This window comes from Trachinotus anak, unplaced genomic scaffold (genome assembly GCF_046630095.1).
Source record: "Trachinotus anak isolate AG129_WGS33_773 ecotype Australia unplaced genomic scaffold, CSIRO_AGI_Tana_v1 ptg000019l, whole genome shotgun sequence".
Classification (NCBI taxonomy): Eukaryota; Metazoa; Chordata; class Actinopteri; order Carangiformes; family Carangidae; genus Trachinotus; species Trachinotus anak.
Window position 1 is genome coordinate 25,988,340 of NW_027273870.1, and position 19,489 is coordinate 26,007,828.

The 19,489-nt window shown below is 40.4% G+C and overlaps 2 protein-coding genes and 1 non-coding gene across 7 annotated transcripts in view; 2 read left to right on the forward strand and 1 right to left on the reverse strand.

The window, feature by feature from the left end:
* The window catches only part of LOC139636253 (interleukin-2 receptor subunit beta-like), a 42,831-nt gene extending 39,601 nt beyond the window's left edge, over nucleotides 1-3,230 (forward strand). For all 5 annotated transcript variants that reach the window (XM_071504131.1, XM_071504134.1, XM_071504132.1 and 2 more), the window contains one exon: nucleotides 239-3,230. In XM_071504131.1, coding sequence (XP_071360232.1) covers nucleotides 239-1,234 — 996 coding nt within the window. In that variant the 3' untranslated portion in view covers nucleotides 1,235-3,230. The remainder of the gene's footprint in view (nucleotides 1-238) is intronic.
* Nucleotides 3,231-4,503: 1,273 nt separating this feature from the next.
* Nucleotides 4,504-17,324, forward strand: LOC139636719 (transmembrane protease serine 6). Its single transcript, XM_071505001.1, has 18 exons — nucleotides 4,504-4,757; nucleotides 5,816-5,942; nucleotides 6,380-6,522; nucleotides 6,734-6,801; nucleotides 7,393-7,580; nucleotides 7,745-7,786; nucleotides 8,681-8,885; nucleotides 9,071-9,207; nucleotides 9,436-9,548; nucleotides 9,694-9,803; nucleotides 10,718-10,860; nucleotides 10,977-11,075; nucleotides 11,862-11,975; nucleotides 12,218-12,334; nucleotides 12,804-12,972; nucleotides 13,545-13,822; nucleotides 16,158-16,294; nucleotides 16,560-17,324. The coding sequence occupies exons 1-18, from the start codon at nucleotides 4,677-4,679 to the stop codon at nucleotides 16,722-16,724; spliced, it is 2,436 nt and encodes an 811-aa protein (XP_071361102.1). The 5' UTR covers nucleotides 4,504-4,676; the 3' UTR covers nucleotides 16,725-17,324.
* Nucleotides 17,325-18,885: 1,561 nt separating this feature from the next.
* On the reverse strand, nucleotides 18,886-18,958 carry trnar-ccg (transfer RNA arginine (anticodon CCG)). Its single transcript has one exon. It is a non-coding gene; the product is annotated as a tRNA-Arg (tRNA).
* Between the last annotated feature and the right edge of the window lie 531 nt (nucleotides 18,959-19,489).

The following is a 19,489-nucleotide window of genomic DNA, read 5'->3' on the forward strand; positions in this document are numbered from 1 at the left end:
ATGTACAGCCCACGTAGGATGTGAAACCAGACAGAAAAATTAATCATCAGGTCGAAGGCAGAAATATAACAGAGAGAAAAAAACAAAACAAAACACCATAAACACTGTATTTTACTTTTTACAAACTATTTATCCAGTTTTACAACCTTACTGTGTAGTGCACAATTAATTTCTTTTGTACTTTTAATCTTTCCAATTCTTGCTCTCACTCCCCCACCTTTGATCTTTTATCTTCCAGAACTGGTTGAGCCCTCACTTCACCAGCGAATCATTTCACTCCCTCTTGAAACAGGAGGAAATCATCTCCGTAGAGGTAACCTCCACTGCAGATGCGGTCACAATGTGCAAGAAAGAGGCAGCTCTGTTGGAGAAGATGAGAATTGAAAACAGCTATGAGTCGAGCAGTTCCAGTTTCTCCAACCCCAGTTACTCTCACCTGTGTGCTCCTCCTCCTGTCCCCTCGCCAACCACCGGGAATCTGGAGCCCTGTGCCGCTGAGACACCTAGTGGGTCTGTTGGTAGTCAAGGTGTAGATAAAACTGCAGAAGAGGAGAGGGAGGAAGAAAGAAAGAAAGAACTGGAGATTCTGCAGTTGCTTTCCAAAGGCAACAACAGTGAGCCAGTGCAGGTAATTTCAGACTATGAGAAGGTTGAGAGGCACCAGGTCGAGCGCCTCAGGCTCCCGAGTCTTGACTCAGGTGTGTGCAGTGGCGAAGAGGTCAGTCAAGAGAGTCTGGAAGCAGATAGCATCAGTGCGACTGACAGCCATGATGAGGGGTCAGAGGGCAAAGAGCAGGAGAGAGAGGGAGGAAATGGAAAAGTAGATTTTCGGATGCTGTTTGGCGGCAGTGGAAGTGTTTTCAGCAAAGGGTCCATTCAGGTTTGTTCTGGTTATGAGCAAGTCCCGAAGCTGCTTCCTGGCAGCCCTGAGCTTCCGAGCATGGATTCAGGGGTTTGCAGTGGAGGTGAGGAGCAGATGAGTCATGAGGAGAGCCTGGAGGAGTCCACTGAATCCACAAGCTTCCAGTTTCCTCCTCCTCTTTCCTGTACCGGACCATGCTCCTTGCCTTCCTTCCCTCAACTGCCTTTGAAGTTCTCTGGGACAGATTTGAGTCAAGCTCTAGAACCTCAAGGTCCAGGTCATATACTGGAGAAGATCGCTCTGATGTCAACGTCTAGGTCAATGGCACCTTCTGGTGATGGATATATGCCAGTGAGACAGGAACTGAGTTAAAAATAGACACAAATCTCTTCAACAGTGTGCCTGACAGTAAATACTATACAATATAAAATCAAGAATCTGCAGGACTGATGACAGGTGGAGTCAGTCAGTTAACTAATGGCTGTTAATTGTTCTCAACAGCGTGTAACATCATATATATATATTCATATATCATACATTTAAGTGTTCATTATATCTGAAGGAAGTGATTTTAATATAACACATTTTTTACCTGCGCTCCTATAAAACATATCATTACTATTTTTCATTTATTTACCAGCATGCTCAGTTCCTTTGCATTATGACAAAACATACAAGCAAATAAAAACAATGATAATATTACAAAACAGAAACATTAAGAGAGAAAATAGGGTGTATAGTCAGCCTTAATGTTTTGAATTACATTTTGCTTGTTTTTTATTCTTTAAAGGCGCTATTTGTAGGTTTCACTATTGCTGCAGAGCCAGCTTTAGCATTAGCAGCTGTTTACTTACCAGTCTAGAAGAAACATTGTTAGTTCTGCATCAAACTTTGCCAAGAGCTTCTCCAGCAGTGGAAAGTAAAGCCAATGTTAACCCTTGTCTCTATCGCATCTTTTCTTCTACTGAAGTTAGCGCGCTAACCTGCTTGCCCTGCCTGTCTCGTCATTTTCCGATAGCGACTCACTGTAGCCCCCAGTCTGTCCTGAAGGCGTAGCGCTGCTCAGAGGGCGTAGTCTGTCGTAGTAGACAATCACAACCACCTGCTCCTGGCAAGAAATTCCGTTCAGCGAGAGAGAAAACTTACAAATAGCTCCTTTAAGCACTGGAAAAGAATTTGAAAAATATTTTTATTTTGTATTGCTTATTGTGAGAGTTGTATAGACCATGTCTAAATTTCTTATTATACTGCAGTGTTGCCAGTCATATAGTAGGATTAATATCTTGAATATAAATTATCTGGGGTGCTCTCGGGACATTTTTTACTTGTTTTATAAGGATAGATATGTCTATTATGTCGAATGCTGCCTTATAATTGAGAAATATTTGGGGGATTTGGCAACCACAATGACATGTGGTTTTAAGTGACTGTTTAGTACAAAGGTGCTGATTTGACCAGCAGCAGTTGGAAACTCACTGATGACTGTAGAAATAAGAGGATTGTGTCTGATTTTGAAAGCTATACTGAACCATAAAATATTAGTGTCATTCGTTACTGAGCATATCTAGGACAATTTTTTATGTTTTTTTTTTTTTTTTACTGACCAAATCATCAGCGTAGCTTGTCAAACATGTTGAATGCATTTCCTACCTCATAAAGCCTTTGCAAAAATTATGAATTTTTTTAAAACCTTGACTTGCAGTCTCCTTCTTCTCCTCTTTTACTGGTGCATAAGCATTGGCACTGTTAGTGCAGTGTGCAGTCAACAGAATTGTTTGTATCTTGTGTGCTTATGGCTTGAGTGTTTGTGTGTGGGCAACAAGACATGAAAACAATACAGTGACCGACTCATTCATTGTTGCACCACTAAAAGTCTAAAACTCGAAGGAGAACTTTAATTTTATCATCATCATGTCGAAAATATTAATTTTACTGATTTATATTGGTATGGCAGCTATAATAACACGTTCTCATTCTGAAGATGAATATGTAACTGACCTCAGTAAAATCTATATTACAAGCTACCCTTGGTTTTTATATTGTTTAATCCTTTATTTCATTCTTAATAAAAACAAATATGAATAAAGGGATGAAGGTTTTTGTGAATGAACAACCAAAAAATGCCCCACTCATGCCACTCACACCATCTCACTTGTTTTGTTGTTATTTTCATCGTACACTGTATGCAATTATGCAATGCAATGGTGAAAGAGCCGACTTTGTTCATTGTGACATATTATCTTGATAATTACATCGTGTAAAGTTGAATTTAACATAAATGCAAATAAAAAACGTACTTGCTGACAACCTCAGTTTAAAAAGGAAAAGGTGTCTAAGACTGAATCTTTGGTGCACAGGTAATCAGGGTGCAGTGCTCACCAAATTCAATTTAATAAAATGATTTAAAGAGATTTTACACAGTATTTTATTATATTCAATGCTTGATGGTGGGCGGGTGGGGGGGGGGGGCTTCAGTGAACTCAAGTGTTACAGTCCTAGCTTGCTTTTTTAATTAAAGCTATCAAATAAATGCAGTGTAGTGGATGTAAAAAGTAGTATAAAATGGAAATACTCAAGTAAAGTACAAATACCTCAAAATTGCACTTATTTACTGTACTTAGAGTAAAGTTTAACTAAAGCACCACAGCCACATGAACGACTATTGAAATGAAATAATAAACTCTATTAATCTCTATTATTTAATTAATCTCTACAACAACTAATCCTCCATTGTCTCACAGTATTTGCTAACATTAGATAATATATGGCATTTTATATTGGTAATGAATGACAAGCTAACACTGAAAATGAAAGGGCATGCTAACAGCTTGCCAACATTAGTTAGCTAAACAAGAAGGCTAAAGCTAGAAATGATTGTTCATCTGTAGATACTTGACACAGTGTAATTAAGTGTTACTGCTTCTTACATTTACCCACAGCATCTGCGCGCTGCAGGGGGCAGAGAGTTGAGGACATGAGCTAAGAAATGGTACAGTCCAGGGGTGTCTGAGATTGTATCACAAGATTGGCATGAATATGGATGAATATGGGACGTATCTTTTAATAATTTGGTTACAGGTAAGGATATATAAATGTTTCAACCTCAAAACTGTTGTTTTTACCCCCCCCCCCCCCCCCCCCCAGTAACTCGAATGCTGGCTATAGCTAAAGTTACTTTTAAGGCAGGCAACTTAAGGCAGGAGACTTTTCAAAACCTGCAGATAACCTGTATAATAAACAAATCTCTGCCTCAACCATGGGCGCTCTCTCCCTCTGTGTCTGGCCCTTTGGGATTTCATGTTTGCATGGAAAATTAAGTCTGGGAAATGCACTGGGTACGTAAATAGCCTAACGCTGCATCATTCCCATCAGATTTACCTGTGCAGGAGAGCTGATTGGAGCATCACGGTTGCTAGGTGATGATGAGTGACATCAGTGTATCTGCTGCCTACCTGACTCACCACTGCTCCTTACAGACATGAGAGTCCTCTACAGCTTTATGATCAGTTATGACTATTTTGGTTTATTCCTTTCTGATACAAATCACTGAGATAAGTCAGCCTACCACCAAGTAGATCCAAATGAGCTTTGGGAAATATTGACTGTTCTGACTTTTTTTTTTTTTTTTTTTTTTTTTTTTTACCTTTGGACTTGCAAACAGAGAAGGAGTTCTCTGTCTGTCGGAGCAGCATGTTGGCTTCTGTGACTTCCAGAGATGCTAAATAAAAGCTTTTGAGCTTTAAATTCAGACACCGACAAAGCCCCATGGACAATAAGATGGTTTCTCAAGGAACAAAGGATGTGAAGTGATCCAATGGCGCTCGGGCACGGCTCTAAGAAGTCAGTTTCATGTGACCAGGAGCAGGGGGTCACAAGTGCTTCTCTGAAGAATGGGGTCAGTAATGCTAATACAGAAATACATTTGCAGTCTGAGATTTATCACCGGGTACATTTACATTTCTCTATGACAAACTCATGGAGCTGTTAGAGCAAGCCAGCATTTCACAGAGCTCTATGTCAGCAGGCCTTTTCTTTCATGTGGAAAATAAAAGTGCTTGTTTGGTTGACTGTTGACTATAGGCTCTGCTGGAGACAGAAATCTCCCTACAGAATTCATTCATATCACTTTAGGTTCTTGATGGCCTCACATATTTAATGGCAAATAAACTAAAACTAAAGTTATTATACATAGAGAGGATTCAAGCTAAAAGTGGTTAGCTCAAGGCTAAAGGTTGCACCTGTAAAATGTCTGCTTCGTTAGTTTCCTGCAGCTAAAACAAAACATAATCCATCCCCGTCATCGACTTCTGTGGTTCAAACTATTTCAGAATGTCTTTTATAATTCAGTATGCCTTCAGCAACATGTAATACCTTTACACCAAAGTGCTGTTTTTGTGTATTGGACTGTCTCAGTTGTGTTACTTGTCATTAACATCAGCTCTTAATTAATGATGGGTAACAATAAAAAATGAGAACAATTCAGGGGTAATATTTAAATTGTAAATAATGTGGACAAAACGGGGAAATACACTAGAAAAATAGGAATAAAAACATATTGTCATTAAATCACTAGTTGCTTAATTGTGGGAAATGAGAAATGTAAAGTTGTTGTGAATTTCTAAAAGATAAGAGATTGTTAGATCATGTTGTTGTGTTAGGATAGATTTCACCATGGGAGAGAAAACTGTACAACCTGACAACCCTGTGGCTAAACACAACCCTCTGGGAAACCATCTACCGAGTGCACTCCATGCCCTAATGTGCCCTCACCCAGATGCAGCATAAAAACCCCCCACCTCAGATTGGATTTTATGTTGCAGATTTTAATACTTTTAATCCTAAAAAGTCACCTGTGTGTTCAGCCCTAATCCGGCTTCGGAAGCTACCTGTATTTTAACTGAAAGCACAAATTCTCTACAGGCCACGGTGAGTTTTTGCCTGTTCTCTCCACAGGCTGATACACAAGCTGTGGCTCCTCCAATTACAAAGACTCGGTCCTGCAAGTGTCTCCTGGCCTTCCTCGTCATCCTCATCATTACCCTCATTGTTGCAGGAGCCACACTGGCCTGGTACTTCCTGGGTGAGCAGTTCTCTCTCATTCTCAGCCTCTTTTGGTCCAAACTGAAATGTCTCAATAACTGTTTAATGGCTTGCCAAGGAAATTTTGTACAGACATTCCTGGTTACTAGATGATGGGTTTTCCACTGACATTCAGGGTTTTAAGTAAAATTTTCCAACAACCTATATTGGATTTGTGTTCCACTGAGGAGGAACTGTAATAACTTTTCATCTAGCGCCATCATCAGGTTAAAATTTAAGTTTGTCCAATATATTGCCAAACTAATGGCATTCCCATCGCCTTCAGCTGGATGTAGTGTTTTGTATTTATCAGTAAATGTTAGCATGGTAACACTTGCCAAGCATCAGCACTGTCATTGTGAGCATGTTGGCACACTGATGTCAGCCTCACAGAGCCGCTAGCATGGCTGTAAACCCTTCGTCCTTTGTTTCCAACAGAGTACAAGGTTTGGGTGCTGGAGCCTCGTGTCCAGCAGCAGTACACAGCCTACATAACCATCCTCAACAGGAACTTCTCTGCTGATTTGTCCTCTCACAACAGCCCTGCATTCAAGAGAGAGGCCAAGGGAGTAAAAACCATGGTGAGCAAGGGATATGAATTCCTATGATACTGATACAGTACACTAGAATAACTTGATTCGTGTTCTTTAGGGACCATTGAGTGGTGAAGGTTGTCTATCCCTCCAGAGAGTAATCACTACAGACAAATGACAATAAACTATATGAAAAAAACACATAAACACAATATGTGTTTTAGTTAGGGAAAGTGATATTGTCTTTTCTATCTTTCAGGTACAGAAGGTAATGAAAGGCTCCAGTCTTTCTCGATACTTCAACTACACCACTGTCTTTGCCTTTGGGTACGTGGCTCAAACTTTCTCATGTACAGTTCAATAACAGCTGCGGAAGGTGTTGGTAAAAGTGACAGAACTTGCTTACGGTAAATACTCAAGCCTTCTAACATCTTGGCTGATAGTGGATGCTTTTACCCAGAGGGAGAAGAGTGAGACACACCTGTTCTGACATAAGACGACGTTCATTTATTCAATTGATCACGCTCCTAAATCAGTGCTTTGCTGATCAATAAGTGCGATGACCGTGATCTATAAGGGGTTTAGCTTTCTTACTCTTTAACAGTAAGCACTAGCTTGAATCCAAAAATTCATGCATTGATAAATTTGAACTGGGTGGAGCTTACTCAGAGTATTACATCATTCAAAAAGATGTGTTCGAAAATTGAGTTTTGTACCTGTAAACTTTGTGTTGAAAGCTTGTACCGGATATTCAGGTCCGTTCCTATGGGTTTTATTTTTAAAGTCAAATCTTTGTACAAACAGATTGCAGGTCTAAACATGAGCATATGTACCTTCAGTAAAGTGTCACAACACCAAATCGCCTCAACAGGACACCTGAAAATGTGAGTGTTAACTTCATGAACTTTGTTTCTGCAGGGAGGGGAGTGTTGTGGCTCACTTCTGGATAGTGATGTCTGTGCCAGACAGCCACGTTGGGAGGGTCACGCTGAAGAAGGTCACCATGAGCCTGGAGGAGGGCTTTAGGGGGGGCAGAGGGTCAGAGAAACAGGAGCTGGCCAGCTGTGATGGATACCTCCTCCACTTCCCTTCGCTGTCTGTCAGTGGTAAGAGACAAAGAGAGACAGTTTGTGTGTCTGTGTGTATTAGACAGAAATTCAATAATAGTGGGGACGAAAAAAGAGAAATAGTGAGATACAGCGAGAGACTTAGTGGTTGATTTGTTTTTTGCTTCAATTTCTTTTGTGTCTTTTTGTTCCTCTCCCTACAGAAACTGACTCCAGAGTTATAGAACTTATGAAAGCTTCATTTGGTATCACACTTTATTTCCATTTTTTTGTTCATGATTTCTTTCTTTTCTAATTAATTTTTTCGTCGTGATTTAATCTAATTAGCATGCAGCACAGTATAAACTCCTGAACAAGATGTTAATGCATGGAAGCAAGCAACTGCAGAAACTAGAATGCTTTTTTTTATAATAATACATTTATGGTTGAAATTCATATTTAAAAATTACAATGATCTTATCTTCTTGTTATTTGGGGAAATTCATTGAATGAAAACTCCAGCTTGTGTTAAAGTTAAGTGCATTAAACCTCCCACAATCATATAAAGAGCAGGACAGGTGATAGTTTGAGCCGTGTGATGCTAGCATCTTGGCTCTCCCGAGGTGCATGTTTCATTCCTGAATGAGGCTTTTTCCAATGTCGCCATACAAAAGGACATAGTTAGCCAAAGATGTGCTAACTCTTGGCCTTGGAGGTAAAGCTACATTGCTGTTATAGGTAGTAAGCCAAAAACACTGAGACAAGCCACAAAAGTCAAAGTTACGTAGTCATCTTGGGCCAAAATTGTAAATTTTTCCCAAATTAAATGCAAAGCCAGTAAGACCCGCTATCATTAGCTTAATTATAATACCAGTAGCACTGGCTTCCACATAGTGAATGTGTCGGTTCCGAACGGGGCTCTTCCTCATGTCATAAATGCAAAAAAATAATGTAGGTAATGATAGCTAACTCCAGTGAAAGAACAAGGAAATGTTAGATTTACGATTAGTAAGCTAGTTAGCCAGGCATGCTAAAATATACAACACAACAGGATGCTGCCAGTCTTGTCCAATCAGCCTCGACAGATATGTCAACTGAAAAATGAATCTGGTGATCCTGCACCAGTTCTACTGCTCATTTTTCGATATTGGTTCCCTAAGACTGTTACCGCTACCAGAAGGTGGTGTCCAGAAGCCCCACGGCTCTTCGTGGCCCGGACACACAGCGTTCCTCCTGCCTGTGGCACCTCCAGGCCGCCCCTGGCTCCCAGCTGGAGCTCCACATTGAGTGGCTGCTGCCAGAGTGTCGGGACAGGCTGGCGGTGTACAACTCCCTCACCCCCACCGATACTCACCTCATCACATCGTGAGTTTCTTCTTCTTTCTTGCGGTGACATATCAGTCCAATACCTGCCCTCTGATGAAAATTGGTGTGTCACTATTGTCCACTACTGTTTTCATTATGTGAAAGGGATTAAAAATGTACCTTCTTTATTTTTTAAACACACTAACTGTCTTTCACACTATCCATCTTTCCCTCTGTCCTTCCAGTGTCTATGGCTGCAGCAGACATGAGCGTGTGGTCAATGTCCTGTCTTCAGGCGAGTGGATGACGGTGGTTTGGAAACAGGGTCTGTACAACTACAAGGACCCCTTCTCTTTGTCAGCACAGACTTGGGACCGCCAGGGTAAGAGCACCTGAACACCCAGGCCTTTTTAACTAGTTCAGAAATGTTGCATTCACTGTTCTCTGGAGCGGATGGAGATCGGTCCAGCCCAGGCCTGGATGCCACAGAATTCAAGATGAACTTTTCCCTCTGATTTTTCGCCCTGTATTCTGCAGTTCAAATGCCTCACAGTGAAATGGATTTGAATTGCGGATTAAATTATTGTCTCTGTCTCTTTGTGTTTCCCAGACTGTAACTCCACTATAGAGCTGAAGGCAGTGTCAGGGGTCCAGGGGAGACTGAGGACACCTTTTTTCCCCAGTTACTACCCCCCCGACACCAACTGTACCTGGAGCTTTATTGTAATACGCTCCCTCTTTCATATGTCTCACACTTCCTAATTGTTGCAGTGATGCATAATTTTTTATCGGAGTTGTATGTGTAGATGTTTGTATGTGTTTGTTCTTCATTGTATTTTGGTATTTACTGTCCTGTGTGTGTGTTCAGATGCCCAGTGTAGGGATGGGCCTGTCTCTGGAGTTTGAGGGCTACGAGCTGAGCAGAGCCAGCTACAACCAAGCCTGTACCCAGGGACAGTGGCTCATCCAGAACCGCAGGTAGGCTCAGCCATAATGAGCCTCGCTGAGACTGAAACCTGAGAGCAACACAGACAGCCAATGGGACTCTAGCTCAGGGGGCAGAAAATAAAAACAGATTAGAAGTCATAATCAATGAGGGTTTTTTACCAAATGTTATTTGGCTTAACCAACATAAATGTGCAATCACAAATTCACCAGAAAATACATCATACATTGTGTGAGTCACTGATCAACATGCTTTTTGAGACTTCAGATAGCTTTTATTTCCTAAAATAACCCTGTGTAGAGTCTTTTAAAAAAATTATCTGTATAGTGCACATGTGCTAAGCTTCTGAAAGACAATTACTGAAACACACTCTATGTAAAGTCCTTCAATAGGCACAGACTTACTGGCGGTGATAAATAGACAAGATATTGCTCAACTGTAAAAATATCAGCTAATTAAGCTGATGTTTATGTATAGATGGCACCTGTGTGTGGTTTGGTGTCTTATGGTTGCATATGAGTTTCCACAAAGGTCATGATGTGCAGATGTTTCTTTTTTTTTTTTAAATAAATAAAAAAATAACATAAACTAATTAACAGCAAACAGGAACATTGAAAAAAATGTTGTGTTTAAAATGTTAAGCTCATATCATCATATGGTTGTACTCTCTACTGAACAACAGGGGGCAGCAGCATCCTGTATGTGGCATTTTACCTATCTATCTATTTTCAAACTGATAAATCTTGTCCCTTTCTAACCTCTGTTTATCCAGGAAAGGTTTGCCATGAGTACATTGAGAGAGAGAGAGAGAGAGAGAGTCTATTGCCTTGCTTATGTTACTTAAACAACACCTCCAACACCTGTGGGCTTCTGGGTTCCTGCTGTGCCTGCAGGGAAACATACCTGGAGTTTCCATTTGATGTCAGTGTCTCTGTCCCTTTCTCAGACTGTGTGGTACCAGGGGTCTGCAGCCATACAGCGAACGCCTTTTCCTGCTCTCCACCACGGCAGCTGTTGTCATGACGTCCGAGGTGTCACTCACAGGGCCGGGCCTTCAGCTGCACTACAGCGTCTTCAACCTTTCAGATCGTAAGATGTGGATTCAGGAGAGACAGAAACTTAAATGAATAAGCTACTCAGTAATGTTTCTGTTCTGTTAATGAGCATATTATTTAATTGTGTGTGTGTTTGTGTGTGTATTATAGCCTGCCCTGGCCAGTTCCTGTGCACTGTTAATGGCCTATGTGTTCCTGCCTGTGATGGAATCAAGGACTGTCCCAACGGACTTGATGAGAGGAACTGTGGTATTTTTTTATGCTTTAAATTAACAGATTTACATGTAATTTGTTGTACATTACAAAATGGTGAAGGAAGAACCACAACAACGACCTAAAGTCAGTGAAGCCCAGTGTTTTTATAGGTTGAAGCAGTTTACTCAGTCAGTCAAATAATTCTGAGCTTGTTTCAGCCTATACTATAACTAACTAACTAAAGCCACCGGATACAACAACACAGGGTCTTCAGGGGTGAACCAAACCCCAATCCGCCACCACACCACTTGTGATACCACTTGTGACACCTAAGCCACTTTTATGTAACAGAAATGGCTGAGGGCTGTTAAAGCATTTGTAACATTAGACTTGCCAGCTGTGCCGCTGCTCACGAAAACAAGCTGAGTGTGGTGGTGCTAATCTGATTTGATAGGCCTGTTTTTTTCTTTTCAAAATCCTCTGAGTGCTCTGTGATCCCAGACAGTATCTCACAACGTGAAATGTTTAATAGGCAGTAAAAACATTTGCCTTGTTATATACATATGTCAAACAGAATTTCTACAGCATGAATATACATAATCAACTTTTTCCAATATATAGTCTATTACTCCTTTTTCCAAATCCCCGAACAAAGACAGTCAAATGTACCAGCATGCACTGTGTCTGCTCATCCATTTGGCCTCTGACAAGTCACCTGCAACTTTGTTCAAAGGACTGAATGTTATTAAATGAATAGACACACAGCAGAGCTGCTGCATTTCCTCGTGTGTGTGTGTGTGTGTGTGTGTGTGTGTGTGTGTGTGTGTGTGTGTGTTTCAGTGTGTGCGGCTCAGTACCAGTGTCCAGAAGACAGCCAATGTGTGGACTACTACAAGGTGTGTGACCAACACCCGGACTGCCCTGAAGCTACAGATGAGATGAACTGTACTAATGGTATACACACATACAGTCACATTCTGTCCAGAATATTTACCAGAGGTCATGGTTATAGAAAACATTATCTAGGACACACTGCAAGGCTACCTGTTACAGCTGCAGCGGAGCAGGTTTTTTTTTTTTTTTTAACTTTGCTTAGCCTTGTAAGCTTTACACTGTCGTGCCAAAAGCTTGAAATAAAAAAAAAAAAGAAATAACAGCAACAAAGAAACACATTAAATATATGTGTGTGTGTCCAGGTGTGCAGTGCACAGATAAGACGTACGTGTGCACTGATGGAACGTGTCTGAAGAAGCCGAACCCAGAGTGCGACTCTGTCACTGACTGCCCGGACGCCTCGGATGAAAAACAGTGCGGTGAGATAACACACACACACACACACACACACACACACACACACACACACACACACACACACACAGAGTTTTTGTTTTTATACTGCTTTAAATCAAATTTGCCTCTATTTTGACTTATACCGTCATTTTTGAGATGCCTTCATGGTCTCTTAGACAGGTTCTTAAAGATTTTCTTAAGCTTAATACCAATCTGTTTTTTTAGTAACAATGAAATAAAAAAATAATATCAACAAAATCTGATAAGCTTACTCTTGTGTTCTATTTAATTTTCCTTTTCCCCACTGGCTTTAAGAGGAATTTGACATACTAGATATAATTATAATTATAAAAATATGTGTACACACAGAACAACACACACAATACTTTACATACTTTATATACAGTATACATATATATCTACAGTATTTAGCACATATTTCCTGTCCATATTTGCATCTGTGTGTTTTAATATTCGTGTGTGCGTGTTCAGATTGTGGCCTGAGGCAGTTCTCCAGTCGTATTGTGGGGGGGACCAACGCCTCAGAGGGAGAATGGCCATGGCAGGCCAGCCTGCAGGTGCGGGGCTCCCACATCTGTGGGGGGGCACTGATCTCTAGCCAGTGGGTGGTGTCTGCCGCCCACTGTTTCTATGACGACCGGTAAGTGCAGGAAGAAAGTGGAGGAAGTGGTGTGATGACTGATGTCGATGTGCTTCCAAAACAAACGCAACCTGAGGCACTTTGTTGAGCAAAAATTTAAAGCTTTTAATTCTCTTCACTGAATTTGATTAAGCAGTTTTAGCATTTTAACACGTTTTATAAATTATGTATGCCTTTCTCTTTCTTCCAAAACTCCGTATGTTCAGTCCCGCTGTTGTGTCTTTGCTGTCCGGGGTTTAGCTTTAATGGCCTGTCTGGCTCAAACCCAGCATATTTATGTATTTATATACTCTTGTGTCTTTCAAAGCTGGAAACAGTTGGCTGGACCCCGGCCAAAACTATAACTGCAACATCCTGCATAAGATTAACAAGACTTATCTTCTTCTTCCTTTTTTGTACAGTGATTAAAAACGTATGCAGTGTTCAGTGAATCTTGAAATTTCAGGGGAGGAGGAGGCTTGGGTTCTAAAATAGAGACCATATATAAAATCACTGAGATATTATATGTTTTTTTAGTTGTGCTAGGGACAAAAAAAAAAAAAAAACACATAATAAGTCCTTTTCTCCTACAGTCTCTACTCCCCGTCGATGTGGACAGTCTACCTGGGTAAACTCCTCCTCAGCCGCAGCAGCCCCACGGAGGAGGTGGCACGAGTTCAGCGGATCCATCTTCACCATTACTACGACGATGAGTCCCACGACTACGACCTGGCCCTGCTTAAGCTGGATCGGCCCGCCTCCATGCTGCTGGCTGGACATGCTCGACCCGCCTGCCTGCCCCCGCCCACCCACCAGCTGGAGCCGGGCCTGCTCTGCTGGGTCACTGGCTGGGGGGCTCTCCGTGAGGGGGGTGAGGAGGATAGACACTGGGTCTTAGTATTAAAACCACAATCACTTTCACTTGCCAAATGGCTTATAGCAGTCTTTACCAGCTTTTTTGGCTTGACCTCTTGAAATGAAGCTGTGTTAATAACTGCTAGCTCGCTTCAAACTAGTGATTCACTAGATCAGGTTGCACCTTTACAACTTAAGGACTGTCTTAGCTGGTAAAGACTTCAGTAATATGTAAATTGGTTGCTAGGAAACTTCTTTGGTGCCATCCAATCAAAAGCAATCAACTGTAAAATTAAAAAAATCACTGTTACAGTAACAGTTTTAGAGGTTGAGCAATTTATCAGACTTAACAGCCAATTACAGTTTTATTTATATTTGTACACATGAAGAAATCTGTGATTCACACTTGTAGTATCCATTCTGTTTAGAATAAGACAGAAATATCTGATTATCCAAACCTAACCTGTGCTATTTAGTCACTTATTCTGACATTATTAGCATGATGTTTTTGTGGTTTTTAAACTTTTTTTTATAACTACTATCTACAAATCTTTACATTTAACATGATTATAAACATAATTAATAGCATTTTGATCAAATGTCAGGTCAGATACAGTATATTAACAAAAAATTTATGCTTTCTATCTTAACAGCTAACGTCCATTTCATATAGCTAGCCCCGTAAGCTTAGCTAGCCCGTGGATTCGGGTTCTGAAGGAGTAAATACTTTTGTCAATATAGGCGTGCTATACTTCATAAGATCCATCAGAGTCTCTTGAATTCAAATATTCAGTTCATTTTAGGCTAACCATAAACACATTAATATGATTTATTAACATCCACCAGCACAGTGTACCAGGTATATCAGCCAAGGGGGTGATTCTCTCTACCTGTTAGACGTAAGCAGTCCAGAAGCCGTTTCCTCTGTCCAATCCTCCATATTTTATAATCCATCAGTCTGTAAGGGTCTACAGATCACAAAAATTTATTTTTTCTTAAAAGTCTTATGTTTCCAATGGGACAAAACAAAGGGAGATGGGCACGTCTTAGGCAATGCAAATGGGCCCTAAGAGGTGTGAAAAGCAGCTGAGAGCCTGCAGGCAGACATGTGTGACACAGAGCAGGATTTGCTGTGTTTTGAAAGGTTGCAAAATGTTTTTCTAGGCAAGTAATGAGGCCTTTCATATTCTTGTAAATGTAGATCCTAGTTATTGTTATGAAAAATCATTATTTTTCAGGCGAGGACAAAGAAAATACCATGTATGTGCTGATGTATTATAGATTAGGTTTTACTCTCATGCAAAACAAACACAAAGCTATGTCTGAACTGCACAGTCACATTGTAATTAAGCTAGTTATCACAATTCACTCACTTATCTTTTAGCACTTTTCCAGCACAATTAACTTTTTTGTTCAAATGCTACATTTACATCCTGATAATTTAATGATCACAGTAATACATTAAACGAATCCTACAACTATTTGCAAAAAACTGACAATGTTGCAAAACTGGCAGCTGTAAAAATGTTTTTTCTCTGGGCTAGAGGTAAAGGAATTAGTTTTTTAAATCCTGCATTATAATAATTTCCATTTAACCTCAAGTTAAATGGAAATGTGAAGGAAATGTGTAGGCCTTGCGGAACAGAACATCACATCTTGTAAAGACACACTTAAAATATCTCTGTTTTATGAAACTTTACAGTTTTAAAGTGGACTTTTATTTGGCACTTTTGACTTACAAAGAATGTTGTTATCTTTTAAAGTTGTTTTATTCCTGTTACTGGATGATTGTAAAACTTTTTTTCCACTGGCTTTTGTATTACACAATATAATCCATTATTTTCACAGGCAGTGACCTTATATGACTTGTGCAGTCTTTAAAAGGCACCGTTTATTCAGTTGCACTTAAAAAGAAATATGTGGGGAGTTTTTGTGATTTTTTTCAGATGGTGGAACAGAGTGGGTGTTATTATGCTATTATGATAACAGTGCAAACACTCATGAAATTAACTAATTAAAATTGTAGAGATGGGAGAAGATAGAGTGATGTGGGTGGAAGTGTGTGGGTAGTTGTTTGTGGTATCATGATGAACCTTACTGTTAAGGCTGCTTTTACACAATATGTGTTGGAAACATATCTTCTGGCACCCAAAGTTTCATGTGAATTGACATGACTTTTGGAGGACGTTTTTTAGTTATTGTATTGTGTTAAACATCCATACACTGAATGGTTGATTCTACAGGCTGCGTTAGACTTTATCTAACAATATAGTTGATGCATTGTCTCTACTCTATGAATGAAAAAGAAATGAAGATGATCCTATTGACCTTTCCCCTCTGACCTCTTCCAGGCAGCGCCAGTAATGTGCTTCAGAAGGTGGATGTTCACTTGGTAAGTGAGGAAGCCTGTGTACGCTCCTATGGCCACCTGGTCACCCCCAGAATGCTCTGCGCTGGTTACCGCAGTGGAGAGAAAGATGCCTGTCAGGTACAGAGAAACATATACATGCAATACCCAAAGAAATAATGTGCTTTTTTCCCTCATTTCATTTCACAATCCAGTTTGAATTTAGAGCAGGTCATATAAACAGGTCATAATTGAGTTTGAAAGCCAGACATCCAAGCACAAGGTGATGTCATAGCTGAGTCCCCAGTATTGACCATCAGCCTTGTCAATTATTAAGGTCATTTTCTGCTGTAGAGCCATTAAAATCTCTCTCTCTGCCCCTTTATACATTGATTGTCTCTGTCAGGGAGACTCTGGTGGCCCCTTGGTTTGCCAGGAGCCGTCAGGTCGCTGGTTCCTGGCCGGGGTGGTGAGCTGGGGCAAAGGCTGTGGGCGTCCAGACTACTATGGCGTCTACACTCGCATCACCAGACTCACTGACTGGATCAAGCAGGTCATCAGTACCCCCTGAGTCATTGAGGAGCTTCATCATCCTTACATCAATATCCTCATCACCCCAGTGCAAACTCAAACATTATCCACATGAGGATAAAAAGCACTGGCAGATGACTTGAGATTGCTTCTCAGCCATACAGCAAAATGGTAAAGTTTGAAAGGCTTTATTCTAAAGTCATAAAGTGATAAAGTAAATGATATTTATGTGGCACATTTCAGAACTGATTTTATAAAGTGTTTATCCAGTATACAGTAACAGGAAACATGCCAAAAGAGCAAAGCAAAAATAAAACAAAATGTTAGTTTATAATGACAATAGGACTAAAATAAAAGAATTAAGCTCAAATGTTCTAAGAAATGATTAAGAAAAGCTGAGAAGTGGCTGAAATGGAATGATAGTGCACAATAATAAGAGGTACTTTGCAAAAGTTAATGTAATCCTTTGTTTGATAACTCAGCCTTTTACAAACTGAATCATCTATATTTTAAAGATACTGAACTTAAAGCATTTTTCTCATAATAAAACATGCACCTGTTTTATAATTAAGTTTGCAATGTACTGTGTTTGTTTGCATGTTTGGTTGGAAGTGAATATTAAATACATCCAGACCAGCTAGCAGCTGTCTGAGACCATACTAAAAAATGACAATACGAACATGCTGATGTTTCTCAGGTGTTGCACCTTCACCTTGTCCCCTATCATGGTTTAGCATCTTAGCATGCTAACATTTGCTAATTAGCACTAGTGCAGCTAAAGCTGATGGGAATGTCATCAGTTTTGTAGAGACAATATGGCACTAGGTAATAGTAATGACACTAGATGAAAGAGTTAGAGTTATCATGGTTTATCCTGGAATGAATATCTGTAAAGTAACGAATGTTGTGGCAATCCATCTAATAATTGCTGAGATATATCACAAAAAAACATTAATGTCAACCTCGTAGTGGCTCGGGCAAAAGTCAGGGATCACCAAAGTCAGTGGATGCATCATCTGGGAAAAATGTGTACCAGATTTTGTGGCACCAATCATATGTGAAGAAGTCTCTGCGGATGAGTGAAAACGCTGACCTGCAGGTAGCACTCAAAAGGGTTGGAAAAGTCAAGGGATCACCGGAGTGATTGCCATTACCATTCCTCGTTCCATTACCAGCACCATGCTTTCAGTATGTCTGAAAACATTTACACAATCTATGAATCTGTGACTGACAGCTCCCTCTTGTGGAAATATTTGCGCCTGCAGCCGAGGTAATACTTCATCTCGTGGCCCCTGATTTCACAGGAAACTTCTGCAAGTTTGCAGGTGTAAGGTTTAATGTTCTCTTTTCACGAGTCGCTTTTCAGAGTGTAGCTGGTTATTTTGGGGTCTATGAATCACTGCGTCCGAGGAGAGGCAATTTTTCTTTTCAGCTGATTTTATTATCAACAGCAATATTCTCAAAGGGACTGGGAGCAGGTGCCAGAGCTTGGCATCCCTCCCCGTGGCTGGATGCGCATGAGTCATTGTGATCTGTAAACAAAACTGGGACGAAGAGGGTTTATTCTTGGAAGTCTGATTAGATGCTGCTGAGTGAAGGGCAGACAAATGCTATCTATCTATCTATCTATCTATCTATCTATCTATCTATCTATCTATCTATCTGTCTGTCTGTCTGTCTGTCTGTCTATGTCTATCTGCCTATCCATCCATCTATCTCATATTCCTCTCAATCTTCCCTGTTCTCCTCTGCGTCTCATTAACTTCTCCTCTCTCCTGCTCATCTTTTTCACTCTGGAAATGAGCCCAAATCCTCAGGGGATTCTTCAGTATTTGGAAGTTCCCATTTTCAGTGTAATTGATATTTTATTAGGCTGTAAACCATAATGACAGTTCAGCTCTATGAAGCATACAGTGCTCAAACCGGCCTCTGGGGGCCACAGAAACCATCCATCATGGCAGTTGCACACACAGTAATGTTGAATTCTTATTATGACCTTCACAGTTTTACATGGACACCATTGTGAATGATGTTTAGATTTGAAAATATCAGGGGGTTTTTAAACATTCAAAGGATTGAATGAAATTGCAAGGTTTTCTGGGTCTTGAAGTTCAAATGGTTCTTTTCCTTTGGCCACCACTGAACACAAATAGTGTGAGTGCATTAACAAACACAAATAAATCATTGAAAGTGATGGTTTTCAACCCAGGTGGGACTTGAACCCACAATCCCCAGCTCCGGAGGCTGATGCCTTATCCATTAGGCCACTGGGTCAGCAAACACACATGAAAGTGATGAAATGTAAACTGAAATACTGGCAGACAGATGAAAACTTTATCGGGTCCACAGAGATGTACAGTGAATGAAACTGTTGTATGTGGTTTTCAGCTATGATTGAGTGTCTTTTCGAGATGTCAAGTGTACCAAACTGGGCCACTGAGCTGAAGCTGTTAGATGGAAAAAAAGAAAAAAAAAAAGAATCAGACTTTCTCAGCCTCCCAGACGACAACACATATCCCCAGAGCTCTTAAAAAAGGTTCTGGTGTCTGTTTACCCTCTAAAAATACGGTGCTTTTCGTAAAATATGTGTCACTATCAACTCTGCAAGATCATAAACACTATTTCCCTGGGAGGTAACAAGGAAGGAAGCTGTGCCTTAGTTTGTTTCTCTGCATCACGAGTTGTTTCCCACAAAGCCTTGGAGGAGTTTTCAGGTCAGTGACTGACAGCCAGTAACAGAGCAGAGGAGAGTGCCAGACAGAAGATGTATATAGACTTTGACTGAGTTACAGAGATTGTCCGCAG

Excerpts from the sequence above, each read along its gene's own strand:
- LOC139636719 (XM_071505001.1), top strand. The coding sequence starts at position 4,677 with ATGGCGCTCGGGCACGGCTCTAAGAAGTCAGTTTCATGTGACCAGGAG. Across the intron at positions 6,802-7,392 it reads ACCACTGTCTTTGCCTTTGG|GGAGGGGAGTGTTGTGGCTC; the intron begins GTACGTGGCTCA and ends TTGTTTCTGCAG. Across the intron at positions 9,804-10,717 it reads TGGCTCATCCAGAACCGCAG|ACTGTGTGGTACCAGGGGTC; the intron begins GTAGGCTCAGCC and ends TCCCTTTCTCAG.